This window comes from Protopterus annectens, chromosome 11.part0, assembly GCF_019279795.1.
Source record: "Protopterus annectens isolate FY-2018-M chromosome 11.part0, PAN1.0, whole genome shotgun sequence".
Classification (NCBI taxonomy): domain Eukaryota; kingdom Metazoa; phylum Chordata; order Ceratodontiformes; family Protopteridae; genus Protopterus; species Protopterus annectens.
The window spans coordinates 307521642-307541166 of record NC_056745.1 but is presented as its reverse complement, the minus strand read 5'-3'; the positions used below and the strand labels follow the sequence as shown (position 1 = coordinate 307541166).

The following is a 19525-nucleotide window of genomic DNA, read 5'->3' as shown; positions in this document are numbered from 1 at the left end:
CGGACTTAGAAGTAGAGGCTCCATGAGATGTGGCTCTATGTGTTGATGTGGATGTTGTTTTGAAAGAATGCATTTGAGGCTGCTGAAGGTATTTGTTATGTGTACTTCATCTAGGAGGTCTTTGGGGTTTAGGAAGATTACAGTTAAGTGCCTCAGCATATGTGGGCCTGTTTGCCTGCTTTGAAATGTGGGTATTGGGTATAGAGTTTGTACTACTGACAACTTGATTCACAATAGGAGTGCTTTATGTGTGAGCTTCACCTCCAGTGACATACAATTTCAGTTTGTTAAAGAATTAGCTGGTTGTCAGTAAATATAAGGCAACTTCTACATTGCCTCAGGATGCCCATATTCACCAAGCTGGTAACAGACATAGTGGGAAAGTTCATATCCATGGCAACAGACCCTTTTTATCGATTAGATGACTGCACTGAGAATATAAAGTAATGTCAAGAGCATCTGGTTTGCAACTCTGGGGGCTGTGTTTGTCACTGCAAACTAGTTGCCATGTGTGCAGCTATGTATTAGTGAAATTTCAAAGGTGCTTTTACAGGGAAAAATGTCAACTCAAGGTGTTTACATCTATACAGGGCACTGTCAAACCATTGAGGGTAAACTAAAACATAGTCCCAGATGATTTATGGATGAAGTATTTAGGGAGATATTCTGGTTAGGTTAGACAGAAGCTAATCAGGCAGAACTTACTGAAAAGGAAAAATTAGCCTTGTCAAGAATGATGAAAAGAGGGGATTCGCCTGATTGACTACTGTCTGGATACTACTAGTGCTGGTTTCACCACAGCTTCATGCTGCTGGAATACAATACTTCTTTGCTTATTCTCTTACCAGAGGCAAAACAGTAGCAGCTTTTGATTCCACCAGATGTCATTTATATAGTGCGAGTCTGGCCAAGTCATTTCACCAGACAGTGCTTCTGGGTTGTCTCTGAAAAAAAAACTTGTATCCATGAGGCTGTCTCAGGCTGTTAACAAATTTTTTACATATTTGTTTTTTTAATTCCTGCGCCCTTCATATAGACCCTAATTAGTGTTCTATGTCATGCTATTTAAATATGAACCCCCTGCATATCTATTGTAGTTCATAGTTAGATGCATTTTCAATACATGTGAGTAACAATGGAAGAGAAGTGCACCATTGCTCATGTTGTCCGTTTTCAGTATGAGAATGTTTTGCTCAGCAATTTAATGTAAAATTTTTAATACAAGTAAATTAAATACAGATGTCTGTGATCACTGTAAAAGTAAAGAAGAAAAATATAGTATACACACTGACAGTTTTCAACAGTGTTTTAATGTAACTGGAGAGAGATGGCCAAATAATGGGATACTGATGTGGGAGCAGGGGGGGGTGGATCATGTCCATTACTCTGACTAGGTCCCTATTCATTTGACCATTATCTAGCTTTGTTCTTATTGTTCAGAAACTATACAGATGTATTTAGCCACATATGTATGCCCTTTGGTTTCTTTTAAACCAGATAAAGGGGCAGTCCGGGAGCACTGTCTGGTTAAGTGAGTTGCTCAAAGTCAGACAGTAGGCAAATGGAAGTAGAATGAATCAAACTCTGTACCCTTGATTACAGGAGACAGTTCACTAGGAGCTTAGAGCCTTAACCCTCTGCACTAACTACCAGACCTTCATGCGTGGCTTCATACCTTCACTCACGGTTTCATTTTCTGGTAAATCACAGAAGGTTAAAAATCACCATGGTTTATAGTCAGTCAGTAATATCAGTTATTAGAGTAATTTTTTTTGTTGTTGTTGATCAAATGTTCACAAAATGCAAGCTGATGCACAAACTGATGTTCTGTTAACTTTTTAAGTGAATTAGAAAAGTCTACTTCTTTTTTGTCTCCAATTTTGCAGAACTTTGCTGATTATGCCTCATATTTATGCCATCCCTAGTTAACTTCTTTTTTCTGGTAAATCGCTAGGGATTACTATTAATCAATAATGCCAGTCATTAGTCTCATAGCTTTTATTATTCAGAGAATGAACGTCCATATAACACTTATTACTCTGTTAACGTTTTAAGCTATTTGGATTTGCCTGGCACTTATGTTAACAAACGGCTTCCAATGGTCAAAGGTACATGGCTTAAATCCTTTCACCTCCATTTGCCTACTTTGTGACTGAGAAAATCACTTAACCAAACAATGCTCCTAGGTCACACCTGAAAAAGGGCACTCTGCCCATTAGGTTTACCTGATTAATAAATGCATAAAATCATTTTTACATTTTGTCCTTTTTTGTCTTGGCTTTTTTTTTCAGAATTTTTGAGCAAAGAAATTGAGAGGTATTTTGATTTGTTCCTTAAAACAATATGTGGCTTCTAGCACATTGTTGTAGACTGTGGTCAATAAATAAATACAGATACATGAGTTTCAGATTCTGAATCCTTCAGAAAATGCTTGATAATGCAAAGCTTTTTTATGAGCCTTCTAAAAATATATGAGAAATATTTAAAAAGCATTCCTGACTGTATGTGCTTGTTTATGATTTTTGAGCTAAAATGTTGAGAGGGCAAAGGGGAGTTGCACTTTATTGTTCTGACATCAATGGGCTGAGATACATTTCTGGGCCATTATTTATGAATGCATTCTTTCATCTGATCTGAAGCAAATGTCCAAAGTGTACAGTCATACAAGTGGATGTAATTCATGGATATGTATGTATGTATGTATGTGTGTGGGGGGGGTCAAAGATCATAATATTATCAACCCAGCTAGTAGAATGAAGCAATAATAACTGAGATAGGGAGAAAATCTAAAGTTGTTTTACAATGAGAATTTGTAACAAGAGATGCTAAGACAGAATATGAGAATAATTTGCTTATTTTTTTTTGGGGGGGGGGGGGACTGGACATCTGCAACTCAAGTCTCTAGCGCTTGAAGAGTTGAGTCTGTGGTAAAACACAATATATTACAACTGCTGTATAACTTCTTAGTCTTATAAATAGTATAAAAGGAACATTTTATATTGTGATCAAGTAATGGTTTTGGCACGCAAATAAAGACTGGGGATAGCAAAGTCCTGTGTTTAAGCACATTGTGAGCTTCCTTCTGTCTGTTACTAAATGCATCATGCTTTACTAATCTGTTCCATATTGTACTACATGTTCCATTATTCTGTAATTTGAAGATGGAAAGCTGACTATGGCTGTAGTCTCTAATTCTTTTGCTTGTTGATGTTAAGGATGGTATGGTATTTGTGATGTTGCAAGCCTGCTCTTACCTGTATTGCTTGATGCTGGCTGAAGCTGACTGTTTGTTTCTTTTTTTTGGGGGGAGGGGTTGGACTTTTGCAACTTGAGTTGTTTCTCCTAGGAGTCTCTAATGGTTTAAGAACTGGGTATGTAGTAAGAGGAATATAAAGTAACTTTTTAACCATACTGTGAGCTCCATGTCTAGTTGCTAATAAATGTTCCACATTTTACCCATTTGTTTATCCTCATGAGTCCTGCTTCCTTGTGGCATACTGCATAACTAGACATACCATCTGGAAGCCACAGACATAGTTAGTATCCACAATATCAAAGATATAGTAGCTCAAAACACTGACACTGGCATAATTAGCTGAAATTGTAGAAATAATTTCAGATTCTGGAAGATGAGAAAGGTGTTGTAAAACTTTGCTCAGCATTAGTACCTGGAAGTAATGCATGCAGGTTAACTTATTAGCAGCTATATGGTGTGGAATGTCACACCTGTAGCAGCCTACAAATATCTTGCATTCCAGAGTATTTTCTGAAAATAAACTTAAAAAGCATAAGATAAACAAATATAAATATCTTGTGAAAAATAAAAGCTATTAAAAACATACATATAGCAATGCTATCAGTAAGACGTATTCTTTACAGTGCATTCACAGTCTTTCCATAAATACTATATTATAATGCACTCAAACCCCAAATTATATTTTATGTTAAACAAATTACCATATCTTGGAAACTATACCACCTAGATGTATATTGGTAGAACATTTTTGTTAACCAGACATAAGATTTCACATATAAACAAGAAATTCCTGTATGAGTACATGTTCATTGAGATATCTGCAGAAATATGAAAACATGCTTTATTGAATAATTTGCAACATAAGTTCCCCCACCATGTACCAAGATTCCCACTCTGCATTCCTAAACACCCTGGGAAATATTAAGGTCCACCCCAACATACTCATACTGGGTGACTTTAACTACCCCTCCATTAACTGGGAAAACTACTCAAGTACCAACAAACTTGTTCAACGTTTCCTGGAATTCATTAATTCCAATGCCCTGGATTAGCTCATTCTTACCCCCACTAGGGGTAGCAACATCCTCGATCTGGTTATTACTAATATGGGCAACCATTGCTCTACACCAACTGTCAACTCCTCCCTGGTCAGATCTGACCACAAGCTAGTCACCATAGGTATCCACATCCCACTCCCCCACCCCCCGTCGTAAAGGTAACCACCGTAAAACACTTTTCCAAAGCTAACTCTGGGCTTCTAAAAACTGAGGTGGCTAAATTCATGATGCCCATGCAAATACAGAATAAATGCAGGACTGCTGAATCATACTCCAATGCACTTTACAAACATGTACACAAATGCATGGAATGGGCCATTCGCAATAGAACCAAGACACTCTCCTCAAAAAAGGAAGCCAATCTGGTGGTCCCCTGCCATAAACAAACTCTACAGCAGAAAGAAGAAACTGTTGCAGAACAAGGCAAAGTCCAAAGACTGGAAAAACTCCCTTGTTAGCCTCAACAAAAAGCTGAGATGCCTCATCAAATCCTCTAAAGCTAGCTATGAAAACAAAATTGCAGCAGATATCAAAGACAACCACAAGGCCTTCTACAGTTATGTCAAAAATATACAAGGCAATGCTCAGATCTGCTCGGAGCTACTACACAATGGTAACTCCTATACTGAGCCAACAGACATTGCCAATATACAGGCCAACAGATTCAGTGCCAACTATACCACCCTCTCACCCCCTAAAGGGCCAATCACAATACCTGAGGAATGCCTGTTGTTGTGTCTTTCGGCTTTTCCCAGTTAGGGGTCACCACAGCGGAACTCCGGTCCGCTAATGATTGGCAGTAGATTTTTAGGTGCCGAGTTGCCAGCCCTGACGCACAACCTTCAATGAAGGTACGCCCATTCATGCATGTCTCCATGCAGAAGACGCTCTAGCTGAGAATCAAACCGGACAGCGTCTTACTGTGAGGCGACAACACTACCACAGCACCACCACCTGAGGAATGCCTAGTACCAATATTATACCTACGCAGATTAAAATCGCACTGTTCAAGGCCAAGAATACAGCTTCCATGGGACCTGACAATATCCCTGGCTGTGTTCTACATGAATTGCAAAATGAACTGGCAATACACTTGTGTGCCCTGTTCAATCGCAGCCTCATTTCAGACTTTGCCCCCACCGAATGGCACACTGCTACAGTCATCCCACTCCACAAAGGGGATGTGACTACAGACCCTGGGAACTACCTCCCCATTAGCCTGATGAGTCTGGTATGTAAGGCTATGGAATGCATCATCATGGACCTAATAAATAAGGACATAGGGAATCTCCAGACTCTAGACCCCACACAGTTTGGATTTGTTAAATGTAGATCATGTCTGCTCAACCTGGTAGACTTCTTCGAGTCTGTCACCAGAGCTGTAGATGAAGGCAAGGTAGCTCACGCAGCCTACCTTGATCTGGCCAAGGCCTTCGATACAATTCTTCACTCAGGAATCATAGATAAACTCACTAAATTAGGCATCAACCCCTATGTCACAAGGTGGGTTGCAAACTGGCTTACTGATAGAACCCACACTGTGAAAGTAGCAAACTCCAAGTCAGACTACCAACCAGTCACGAGTGGAGTCCCACAGGGATTGGTCCTGGGCCCTCTCCTGTTTGGCATCTACTTTTCTGAAGTCCAGGCCAAAACCAAAGGACTCTGGCTGACCAAGTTCGCAGATGATTGCAAACTGGGAGCCATTATCAGCTATCCAAATTATGTCAACATTCTACAGAAAGGCCTCACGGAGACCAATGACTGGTGTCAGAACCATGGGCGTAAACTCAATGCCAAAAAATGCTTCGTCATTCCCTTTGGGAAGAACATGGTACCCATGAACTACCACATCGATGGTAGTCCACTGAACACCAAAGGTGTTATAAGTGATCTGGGAACACAAGTGGATAGCAACCTCTCCTTTGACAATCACACTGCCACTGTAGTCAGAAAATCCTTCTATGTGGCACATCTCATTACAAAGAGTTTTGCATCCAGGAAGAAAGAGGTCATTGTCTCTATCTACTCTTCCCTCATTAGACCAATTATTGAGTACAATGCCCCCATTTGGCATGTACCTCACTAGACATATGCAACAACTAGAAAGACCACAAAAATACCTCACTAAGAGGATCCTAGGCCTTAAACACTTACCCTATGTGGAAAGACTAAAAAAACTCCAGCTTTTCATGATATCATATCGCCTACTTAGAGGCGATCTCTGCTTGACCTGCAAAGCCATGTCAGACCCAGCACTGTTAGATATGATACAGCTAAAGAAATCCCAATCCCTCCATGTGCACGCTCCAGAGACCTCAACCTCATTACCACAATCAACAGAACTTGCTGGAGGGACAGTTTCCTAACTCATAGACTGCCCATGCCCTGGAATAGACTTCCCTTACACATCAAGCAGAGCACCTCACTGGCCCTCTTCAAGAGAAATTTTGATGAGTGGATGGGAAATAGAAAGTTCACCCCAGGGATCATTTCAGTGGCCCTGCTGAACAGAGGCACTGGGAAATAACGTTGGGCAGCATGTTGCCAGAGAATCCTTTGGGCTAGGCTTTTAAAGACTCCAGGGCCATTAGCCTAGTACACTCCTATGAACCTAAATAAGACTGAATATTTTTAAAGATGCACAACTTACAGTGCAAATATGAAAGATAATTTTCTTCAAGAACATCTGTTTCACCTGATCTCTTACAACAGCTTTTGTAAGTCAATTGCTTTTTATACATACGGAAAAATTGTTTATTTTCATAATTACTAAAAATAGCTAGCAATATCTCAGGTATAATGTGATATAAATAGACACCAACAATGAATTTTTCTGTCTCCCAACATGACATTTCACACCACACCTCTCAACAACATGCAGGGCTCTCAGCTATGAAAATTAAAACATATATATGAACATATGAATAAGTGGCAATTTAATTGATTAATTTCTCTACTACACGATATCCTAGAGTAACAATTTTAGTTTCATTTTTGTTAATAATGCTTTTTACTTTAGCATTGCTAATTATTAGCTGATAAGTCACTTGGTTAAAGAAGCCTGGCTCAAAAAACGTTTGGATGTCATAAGGAGGTATAGGTGGGAAATGGAGGAATACCAAAATGGCTTTATAGGCTTGAGTGAGTTAAATAATCAGTAGCTCTCACTGCCAGGCATGTAGAACTATACACTCTGTTGCGAAACATATCCAGAATTCTGGATCCTTTGGAAAGGATGTCTGCTCTTGGAAGGTTGAGGTTAAATTGCTTATCATGCAGGAGGATGTTTAGTCTCCTCAAATGGAGTCCTGGTGGACCTATATGAGATCAGTTCTAAATTAAGTGAAGACTGCTTGAAGATTTGCTTCTGTTACAGTTCATTTAATGGAGACTGATACTTTAATTGTATGGAATGAAAAGGGTTTAACTTGGTTTAGGCTTTATTACTGAAAATTACACTACTATCAGCCTTATCAGTAAATGCGGGACTGACATTGGTTCTGACATTTCAGGTAAAGCTGACAGTGAGTGACAAAACTAATGGAAGTAGGCTAGTATCAGTTTAGCTACCAATATCAAAAGGACATTAGAGGAATGATTTAACTCTGCTGAGTGAACGAGGGATGGGCCTTAGACACTGGAAAGAACTTCTCTGATTTTTTATATTCTTTTGTTGATATTTCATACTTTTACATACAACATGTTCCACCAAGTACTTTAGCTTACATATTTTTCATTTTTTATAGTACGCATGCACCTTCACAATCTTTTCAATGTGTTCAGCACATATCTTGTAACAGAACCTTTTCAAAATGCATTATTCTTTCTCATTCACTATCAGTCATTTCCCCTTTTTTCAATTGGTTCGCATCTACCTGGTGTGGGTTCCCTGTGTTTACCCTATATCTAGAAACTACTATACCCCATTTATTTGAATACCCCTTACTCAGTTTGAGTTCCTAGTCAATCTCGTTTTCTGATATTACTACTCCTTATGTCAAACTTCTGCATTTTCTGTTCCTTTTACCAATATCTCGCTATGTATTTCTTACTTTACATTGACATAACTAGTAATTGGAATCTTTTCGGCCAGTTCCTGCCTTTTCCCTAACTCTAGCAGGCATATCCCTATCTGTTTGCTAGGGTGGTTCCCCAAATCTTGTTCCATTTCTTGACTGGTTCTTCCCATATTATTTTTGCCTAACCACATCTTAGTAGGTGTATTATTCCTGCTTCCATTCCCAACATATTTAACATTTCATGCCTTCCTTTTCCTTTCTTCTTCTGTCCATTTTAGGGCTTTGCACCATTTGCTAAGCATTTCCATTTGCTGGTCCCTCAGATGGTTCCAAGTTTTCAGTTTCCCTGCCATTCTTAGTTCTTCTTCTTGTTCTTCAACCACTTCCTAGCCCTTGGTTTCTTTCCATTTCATCTTGACTTTTCGTATGTCTGTCTCCTCGTTTTCCTGTAAGGCACTACAGATCAAACCTGCTCTCCCTTCCTTTCCATCCTACCAATTCTCTATTATGCTAAGGCTCCTATTATTTCCTTATGATCTCCAGCACTCACCCTTTGTTAGTTTGTTCTTGTTATTTTTTTGAAGTGTTTCTTCCATTGCTGTTTCATTTAACCATTCTTCCTTTCAGTCCACACCTCTTTCCATCTCCCCCACAGAAGCTTACTACTCATTCCTCATTCTTTATCTTTATCTAATATAGTTTTATCATCCCTTTGTCTTTCATTCTTTCTGCTTCTCTCCCCCAGTCCCCTCCCTTCTAGTCTCCTCTTTCCATATCTCGTCTTTTATGCCCTTGTTCTATTTAACTCATATTTTACTCCTACCTTCTCCAGGCTTTCCTCAATTGCCCACCCTACTTCTCATTTTGGTTACCTTTCTCTGGTTTCTGTCTTGTTTTTCACTGATTGTGTATATTTTGACTGCTGGCCCCTTCCTTTCCTCAGTGACTGATGTGTTTTGAAGGCCAGTACATACCTCAGTCTGCATGATATGCTCAGATCTCCGCTTTCTTTCTCTCTTAGTTTGCACCCTCTTCTCTGCTATTCTAGTATGATTCCATTTCTCACATGCTGCACACCTTTTACATCCCTAAATTCCTAAAACTGGATAATGCAAAGAAGTAACCTCCATGGTGAGTCTTGTAGCAACCTTCCCTTCAGGAGGAATAACACATGTATTTGGTTTAAAAAAATCTTATTTATTTATTCTCCAATGGATGAACATCCTTATTTAACAACTTGATTACTTTTTGTATCTCTGTAGTTCCTGTCTTTTTTTTGTCATCAGCATGTCTTAGTGTGTAACACGTTTCGAGACTGGTCATCATCCTCAGGATGCCTATCTTGCCTGTCAGTATACAAGCTTTGTTTCTTATTATGGCTTGGTAATGCTCCACATTTTACTTAAGTTTTTTGTAATTTTCTTCTTTAGTCTTGTGGACTGTTTTCCATGCCTTTAACCATAGGTATTGGTCTCATAGTTTATGTATTAAGCATCCTAATATACCTCTTCCTTTGTTCCTTCCCACACTGATCCATACAATTTTCCTCACATTGCATTCCAACCCTGTGTCTTTCCTAAAACTATCCATATCGTCTAATACTACCCTTCCCACCTTCTCCTCATTCTCTGCCAGTAGCATGCATTCATCTGTGAACAAGTGGAACTCTGCTTTGCTACTTCATCTTAGTTTCAGTTATTGTAAGCTTTCCTAGCTTTTGAGTTAACTGTGCCTCATTTCCAGGATAAAAATGTGTAATGACAGCAGACACCCCTGTCTCATGCCTCTTCTGTCTCAGAGGTCTCTGTTTACTTGGTTAACTGTTGTAGGATGTAGCATTTTAGTCATCCTATGAACTTTTCTTCAAGCCCTATATGGCATAAGAGTCTCCAAGAAAATGTCAGACAGTATAATCATTGCCTTTATCAACTGACTGCTTTCACAACACTCCATAATCTTAAAACAGTCTAACAGCTGTCCACATGATCATCTCCCCTGTACAAGCCACCAGACTTTGCTGAATTAGACTAGACAAGACCTCTTTTATCATGATTGCTAAGATTTTGGTGACTACATTTGTGATGGCTATTGGTCTGGTAACATCAGAATCCATTATTCTCTTAGTCTCCTTCAGTAACAAAACAACTTTGACTCTTCCATTAAAGGAGCTAGTTTGTCCTCTTCACCACACCTGCTAAGGACCCAAGTTAGATGCTCTTTTACATCCTCATCGGCAGCAGTGGTGTGAACATTTAGTCTAGATGACTGTCACTGTTGAAGTGACACCCTGACCTCATGTGCAAAGATGGGAAAATGGTTGCAGATACCAATCTGTAAAATTCTGTTGGCAGCCCATCCCAGCCAACTGAGTTTCCCACCAGGAGGCTCTTTACCATCTTCTGTATGTCTTCTGATCTTATTCTCCTATATAGTGATTCTATGTCCTCTTGCTGTAGTCTCCTGTCATCCATCTGTAACTTAACTGTTTTTCTCTCTCTTGTTTGTGTTCTGTACAGGTTTTCACCGAATTCTGTTAGTAGCTCTTTTATTTCTTCCACACACTCTCTTCTATTCCCCCTCTTGCTCTTTTAGTTTTGTTACCTTTCTACCTTCCCTCTTCGCTTTTAGCTCCAACACTATGGCTGGTCCTGTTTTCCCCCATTGTTACACTCGAAATCTATCCTCCTTGCTTTCTCTGCTTGAGTAGTAGGTGTTAACCAGCTTTCTTTATTTATTTTAGACCCTCCTCTTTCTCTCCATCTGTATTTCTGTGGTACCCTCTGTGCCCTACTTGTGCCTCTCTTAATTCTCATGCCGTTTCCTTATCACTCTTACATCCATTTTCCTCAGTATTCATGCTTCCTTTGTAAGCCACTCCCACAAGGTAGACATCCAGTTCCTATGCTTAGTCGGTCACTTCCATTCATCCTTAATGTTCTTTGGACTCCTGTTCTGATTTTCCTTTGTTTTGTTCCCTTGTTCTTCAGTTTGCTTCATACCATTTCCTTCATTGACTCATTGTTTTTCTTAATCTATTGTTTACCCTTATACTCACTTGGACGTGGTCCTACTTCAGCTACTTTAGTCTCTGTTTCAGTCTTCACTAAGAAACCCAGTCTAGACTACTTCCTTGTGTGCATCCTTATCTTGTGAAAGTGAATTCTCTGGGTCTTCTGTCCATTTCCCAACAAATTTTTAGCCACCCTCTACTTTCCATTTCCCTTAGCAGCACACACTCCTTCCACCTCACCCATTATCATACAGGCTTCCATTTAGCATTATGTTGAAATGTCCTTCCATGATCTTGTTTTCCTTTTCTTTCTCCCCCTTTTCTCTGTAAGAATCTGCTAAAGAAGTCTATTCCTCCATGTTTTGGGCCTACACACACTCGCACACGCACACACATACACACACACACACACACACACACACACACACACACACACACACACACACACACACACACACACACACACACACACACACACACACACACACACACACACACACATGCACACGCACACACACACACACACACACACACACACACACGCACACACACACGCACACACACACACACACACACACACACACACACACACACACACACATACACACACACACACACACACACTCCTTACCTTCTATTTCATGCTTTCACGTTTATCTTTTGGTATGACTCATCTACCGTTATCACTTTCTTTTAGTCTCGCTCTCTTTACTTCTATGCATTTTCTTAATAGTACTGCTGCTCCCCTTTTCTGGCCCTTTCTCACATAACCTACTTCTACTCTTCCTCTTCTTTTTATCATTGGTTTCCTTTTGTCTTTGACTTTTAGTTTTTTCCTACAGCAGCATGATGTCTACTCTCTAGACAACAAATGTTGAGTATTCTCTGTCTTTTGACAGGATTGCATATTCAGAACATGTCAAACGATAAGCTTCACCCTCCCATTAACTACCCCTTCTACCAATTCCTTCCTCCTTGACTAAATAGGTTCCCTCCTTCCCCATCCTTATGCACTGGTGGTGCCTGGGCGCAGCATCTCTTGGCTTTCTCCTGATGCTTGCCTTTGAGAAGTCTCCCTCTGTTCCATGTTACCCTATATATTCTGTGATGGCTTGGCTTTCTCCTGATGCTTACCTTTGAGTAGTCTCCCTCTATTCCATGTTACCCTATATATTCTGTGCATTTTACCCATCACTTTATTATTCTTACTTATTATTGTCCCTTTTATTTCTTACATGTCTCTTCCAACTTTAGCACATTTTCTCCACTGTTTCTATCTCTGGGCCCCCAAGCTTGTACATTGCTCCACTTTAATTCTCCTCCTCCTATTTTACCTGACTCACTTGTTTGCTTAAATCTTTTACTGTTTGGATGCAATTGAGGAATTTGCTACTCTATGTTCTTGTTTCACCTGCCTTTCTTCTACCTTCTTCTCCATTTTGCCCAACTGGATTTTCCTCCTATTCCTATGTTTACCCTCATAAAAGTGCTTATGTCTTACCCATGAAGGGACCTTGTGATATACTCTTCTTTATATAAACTGCCTTCTTTGGCTAAATATCTTTGTTTTCTTGCTCACCTACTCAGTTCATATGCTCATCTGCTGAGGACAATATTCTGGATGCACACTGCTTTCTGGGATGTAAACATCACACTGCTTTACTTTAAAGACTAGCCTTTTCAAATGTCTCTTGTTTTTTCTCACAATTTTCTTCCCTCACCCAAGCTTATGTTACTTGTTAGCTTCCCATTGCCTTGTAATTTAACCCTGCACCTTCAAAGTAATTTGTTCAGTGCAGTGTTAGGAAACTGCAGCCTTCTGACACTCTCCCCTCTCTGTTTCTGTTTGAAAACACTAAGTTTATTTTGTCTCTTCTTCACTGTGGTGATACTACTTCTGTTTATTTCCAGTGTTCTGTATTTCATGTTCCCATCCCAGCCTTCCCCTGTTTAAGCTGTTCTACAGGGATGTTCCTAATTCCCTTTGTACCACAATTTATTAACTCATTGTTATTTTCACACTAGCCTGCAAGCTCAGCTCTCTTTTGCTTTGAAGCATACTTTCCAGAGGTATCAAACTTCCCCATCCCCCTGAAGCTGCTTCTGTTCAATGTTTTGCAATTAAGCATTTGCCTAATCCATAGTCAGTAGTATTCTTCAGCCTTCATTTTTAAGGTGTTAGTACATGCAGTCTGTGAGAGCTCCTATCTCAGATTTGAGGATGGGTTCACTCCTATTGCAGAACTCCCTTGTGAGAGAGGATCCATGCAACTGTGAGGGTTTTCACAAGGCCCAAGCAGGGAATGGAGTTTGTACCTGTGGATAACAGTGTTACCTCAATGTGGCTATGAGCCACAGAAATTTAAATTCTGATTGCTTTTGTGCATATGCACCTAGCAGCTGTTTAAAGTATTCAGCCTTCTTGGAGTCTGTAGAGGGGTGGTTCTTGATTGGGTATGACCTTCTAATAATATATTCCTACTGAGAGAATTCAAGGCTCATGTGAGGAATGATGGAGATATTTGGAGGGACATGACTGGAAGAATGGCTTCCTTGATGTAAATCTAAGTAGGAAATCATGATAGAGCTTCTGTGGTAGCTATGTGTCATCTATAAACAAACACCATGTTGAATCATAACACTGTTAGTAAATGCAATTAGTACTACAACATCTTGGTGCAAAGGCCAATGATAGATGCTGTAGCAATGTCATCAGACCTGAAGCTGTTTGTTTATGAGACTTAAGTAAAGAGAGGAGTTAAGCTGCCAACTATCATCACATGGTGGTGAGTTGGAGCAGATGATTAGTGTGATGGATGAACAGACCAAGAAGATCCAGACGTGTTGTGAAGGTATCCCAGGAACATCTATCAGATACTTATGTGTAGGATAAGAACATCCTTCTCCTCCATAAAAGCTTCTTCCATACCACAGAAGAGTTTGGGACATGGAGTTTAAATGGGCCTTGTTTAAGACTTAAGTAGTTCAAGCAGTGGCAAGGAGCTATGGCCAAATAGTTGTTGGGGCTTGCCATGTTAGTAACCCTAGGATTTGCTGGTAGTCAACAGCAGAGGGTAAAACTGTCATGTTAAAGAATGAAGGCCTTCATGCAATACTACTGGGGAGGTTCTTTGGTTTTGACTTATAGGTTCCTCAGGCATGGAAGCAGGAAAAGTGTCTGATGCTAAAGCAAAGGCTTGGATGAAAAAAGCAATTGGTGAGACAATGTTTAATGACTTTTTACACAGTATCGTGGTATTCATGATGCCAGTAGATTGCATCATAACTTACCTTTCATGGGTGACTTAAATAAAAAGAAGTGCCTACTGAACATCCTAAGTCATTCTGCTTGTTTAAGACAGATGCAACTTATCAACTATTTGATATTCTTCATCCATGTAACTATAAAATGTGCTGTTTCAAGCTCCTTCAAATGTATATGGGTTTCTGTACAATTTAGCAGAGAACTAGCCAAGCACATACCATTGAGCATTAATGTAATTAAATGAGTAAGAAAATGAAAAAAAGATAACTTACTGTCAGTCCTGCATTTCCATGTTCAAAGCCATTTGGAAAAAAGGTAGCCTTAAACTGGTTTACATCAGTGATATGTGTCCAATTGTCACAACTGAACTGCTGAAGGTACCTTCCATAACACTGAAAAATTGCAAGTTTGTACTCCTAATAGACACAGAAATAACAATAATACAGTAAAAACAAATCAGTCCGAATAGCTTATAAATCCAGCATTTAAAAATAGTTTCTACTCTTGATTTCCTTCTTAAATGTATGCATTCTCAATCTTGAAACGTAGTACAACATTTACTGAGATGAAAATAGGAAATATAAACATTCTACAACATTTTACTATAGAAAAATAAGGGGAATTCAGAGTTGTGATGAAATTCAAATCTGTATAGCGCAACATAGGTGACAGCCATTCACTTACATAATAATTTACAAAAATCTAACTGAAGTAACAATAGGAGCCATGAAGATGAGTTGCAGGGAAATGGATGCCTTGTGCCACACAGAGAGCATATATCATTGTGCAAACCAGATGCGGATGATCAAGTAGGTTCATCCTACACAGGTAAGCAGTCAGTAGCACTTCAGGAAGAGTGTACAGGGTAGGATGGAAAAGTTGGAACCTCAGCTGGAAGGTGCAGAAGAAGAGGTAAGTAGTAGGCTAAGACATCAGTCTCATGTTTCTTTGCAGTAGTTCACAAAATGAATGCTATGGCCACAGTGCATAGCACAACTGTGTCTGCTGCAGAAGGCTGACAGCAGCACCACTGAACAAACACAGATAGCATACTTAAAAACCCTGTTATTTAGTGCCCATTCAGATGGACACCATATTTGCTCCATTAAAACTGTAGAAAGGGGAGTACAGGAAGGTAGAAAAGAAGGTTTAAAATAAGCTGTGTACACAATGAAGAAAAACATAGAAATGTGGCTAATAAGAGGTACAATGATCTTGCAGGAGAACAAGAGATAGCGAGAGAAAGGGAAACAGGGAGGAAAATGGGGAAAGCAGTCACTGGGGGCTGACAAACAAACAAGCAAAGAAACATGAAATGGTATAGACAAACAGAGGTTGACTAGCAGAAGTGGATGAAATGGAATAACATCTGATAAATACCAGGCAGATAAATTGCTGAGGGTGGGTATATGGGTAGCATGCAAGCTGCCGAATATCCCAGAGTGATGTTAGCGGGATATAGTACATAGTGGTTCTTGTTCCAAGTAGTAGATGGTATGAGTTACAACAAAATTTGTCGGCCCATTGTCAGGGACCAGCCACTGTAGTGAATAAACAGTTCACTGCAAGAAGGTCTGAACTACGATAACCCAGCATGTAAATGCCTGGTCAACCACCACTTCCAATGCCCACTCCAGCTGTGGTTGAACTGAGCAGGTGATTGGGATGGCCTAACTGCCTGGGATAAGCCAGAACCCTCTACTGAGAAGGCATTTCCATTATGCTAAGCTACTTCAGCCAGGGCATGGCTGGGCAGTGGAAAGTATCAATTGATTAACATATGACTCGGTGGTACCATTATATCAGCCGCGGTGGTGCAGTGGTTAGTGTTGTTGCCTCACAGCAAGAGGCTTTCTGGTTTGATCCTCAGCTGGAGCAAGAGGCTTTCTGGTTTGATTCTCAGCTGGAGCGCCTTCTGTGCAGAGTCTGCATCTCCTCCCTGTGATCAACTAAACTTTAAAAAGACATGCAGGTAGGTGTGTGTGTGTGTGTGTGTGTGTGTGTGTGTGTGTGTGTGTGCGCCTTCTCTGAAGGTTGGGTGTTGGGCTGGCAACTAGACACCATAAAATCTACTGCCAATCATAAGCGGACCAGTGATCCGCTGTGGTGACCCCTAACCGGGAAAAGCTAAAAGCCTATATATATATATATATATATATATATATATATATATATATATATATATATATATATATATATATATATATATATATATATATATATATATATATATGACACGGTGATACCATTATGGCCTGCAGAAGAGAGACAGAAATGGAAGGGAGCCATGGTGGTCGACAGATAGTACAAAATATGTAAATACAGGAGAGGAAAGAAAAATCCAATCCACCCTCCTGCTCTGAAGGTTTTTGCTGCTCCTTGTCATAGAAAGCAGCATTCTATTAATTGCTATGCCTGTGCATTAAGACAAAAGGGACATACCCAGACATTACACACAGGTATGAGGGCAATGCCAATAACAATGCAAAAGTACACCTTCACCTGTATGTGCAATGAAGAATACGCCTGAGATGCTGACCACAGCTTGCAAAATTAGTTACATTACCACATATATGTGCAATGAAGTAGTAGCCTGAGATAGTACCTGTACACTGAGACATGTTATATTCCCATGTCTATGAGCAATGATACAGAGGCATGAAAAGGTGCCCATAACCCCACAAATGCATAGGAAAGTGCCCTACCCCACAGAAAAAAAAACATGGTGCCACAACAATAGCAGACAACACCACCAGAGCATACATACAGGCAACCAGCACTGACAACATATTACATCCAAGTATCTTTCAGGGGAACCAAACTTTGTTAGGAACACTGCTCTGAAAGAGAGAAAACATAGTTTAAAACAAAAGGGTAAAACACAGTAGAAATGGGAAACATTTAAAATATCATTTGTCAGATCTTCAGGGCAAATTGTTCATCAATTCAGGGATGCCAGTAACCTTCTTCAGCTACTATACCATGTCATATGAGGCATCCACCTTACACTGCTTTAAACATCTGGCAGAAGCTTCTTATGAGGCACTGGCATCAGAAGCCATCATCACAAATAGGCAGCCAAACAAAATGTCAGGCTAATACCTTAATTATGAGTCTGAATCACATGTAGTGCACCCTTCCACTGTTACTTAAAGTAATGTGTATATATGCTCTGTCTGCATGCAAGAGTGAATGTGCACAGCATGTCAGTGGCACATAGAACATAACAATGCTGTATGTCACAGGCGTGCTTCAGTTATAACACTGCAGTTCAAAGACACTGGAGGAATCTTGCTTCATTATCCTACATTCAGTGCAAACTCATACTTATTTGTAGCTTTTCTTGCTGAGGCGTCATTTTACACATCTGAATAAGCAACAAGGAAGCAGCTGCAGTAATCAAGCAAGGGAGCAAAGAATCAACACTTTTCTGTATGAGAGAGCCCAGATGAGGCACACAGATTCCCACACTACTGTGGTAAGATATATTTTGCTATTGTCATACACATGTGAGCCTTGCCCATGAAAGGTCTCTGGTCAAAGTAATCTTACTACAGTATCAGTACTGTTCTACAATATATTTGTCTGGAGCTTTTACTTGCATATATAGATGGTTTGACTGGAATACTATATGTACATACATACGCACACACACACATCTATATCTATCAATCTATACACACACACACACACACACACACACACACACACACACACACACACACACACGCACACACGCACACACGCACACACACGTCTACTCATACACACAATATATTTCTAAAAGGCAAATGGCATGTAGATATTCCAAACATCAACCCCTGTTCCTGCAAATCAGAAATTACTGAATTGCCAAGACAAATTCTACCATGGGTCCTTCTGGGGCCAAGCACTTGTCTCAGCATTTTAGTAGTCACCTATGCAGGAGATAACCAACTTTTGTCAAACAATCCTGTGTCAGTTCATTTTCAAGAAAAGGATGCTACTATATCTGGCAGTCAGAAGATAGTGGATCATACTATAAAAAAAAATAACGTGGTAATTTTCAAAAAGACAATGGAACCAGAGAGTAGATAAAGACTGAGAAAATACTCCTGAGTTTGGACTCTGCTAGTAAAGGACAGAAGCAAAATTCACATCTGGACTTCAAATATATAAATAAAGGTGTGATAACAGTTTATTTTTAAACAAAATGGTCACAGAAAATGGCTGAATATGAAAGTAGAAATGCTTTGGGACAAGACAGCACTCATTGTAAGTTCCACAAAAAATGTAACAGCCTTATTCAGTATGGGTGTTTTATATAAACATTGTACACATTGGAGCAGCAACTGTTTACAGAAAGAAACAAGTACATGGGTGAAGCTTGATTCATAGGCATAAGTACAGAAAGCATGCTTTCCAGGTTTGCCACTGATATAAAGAGATAAATAACATCATACAAAAGAGCCTACCTCCATGACAACCTGAAATAACATGATTTCTAATTCAAAAGAAGTGCACACAATGCTGTACACGAATGTGTGTGTGTGTGTGTGTGTGTGTGTGTGTGTTAATCCTCAACAGCAGTCCCAGTCTGATCTTGAACCCAGGTCTCTTCCATCACAGATGGACACCTTGCTCAGTGTCAGTGGAAGCATACAGAGTCATATGTTTGAGAGCCAATAATGGCAGACATTTTAAAAATGCTGTTGTAAAAGTAGATAATTTACTATGTGTGATTAGTCATATCATAACTGCTGATGTCAACAGAGTAAGAGAAGCTCCTGTCCATCCAGTCACTCAATGCCAACATGCCAGGAGAAGCTTTAGACTGGGAATCCTGTACTCTGGTTTTAAATGGTAAGAGCAGATAGACAGGTTTCATAAGGATGCCTAGATATTTTTCAAGCTATTCGTAGGTTCATAGGTGTG

General features: G+C 39.7%; 1 protein-coding gene across 1 annotated transcript in view; it reads right to left on the bottom strand.

The window, feature by feature from the left end:
- CFAP54 (cilia and flagella associated protein 54) overlaps positions 1-19525 on the bottom strand; it is a 2749537-nt gene that overhangs the window by 2638984 nt on the left and 91028 nt on the right. Inside the window, exon 5 of the mRNA XM_044087198.1 lies at positions 14884-15027. Coding sequence (XP_043943133.1) covers positions 14884-15027 — 144 coding nt within the window. The remainder of the gene's footprint in view (positions 1-14883; positions 15028-19525) is intronic.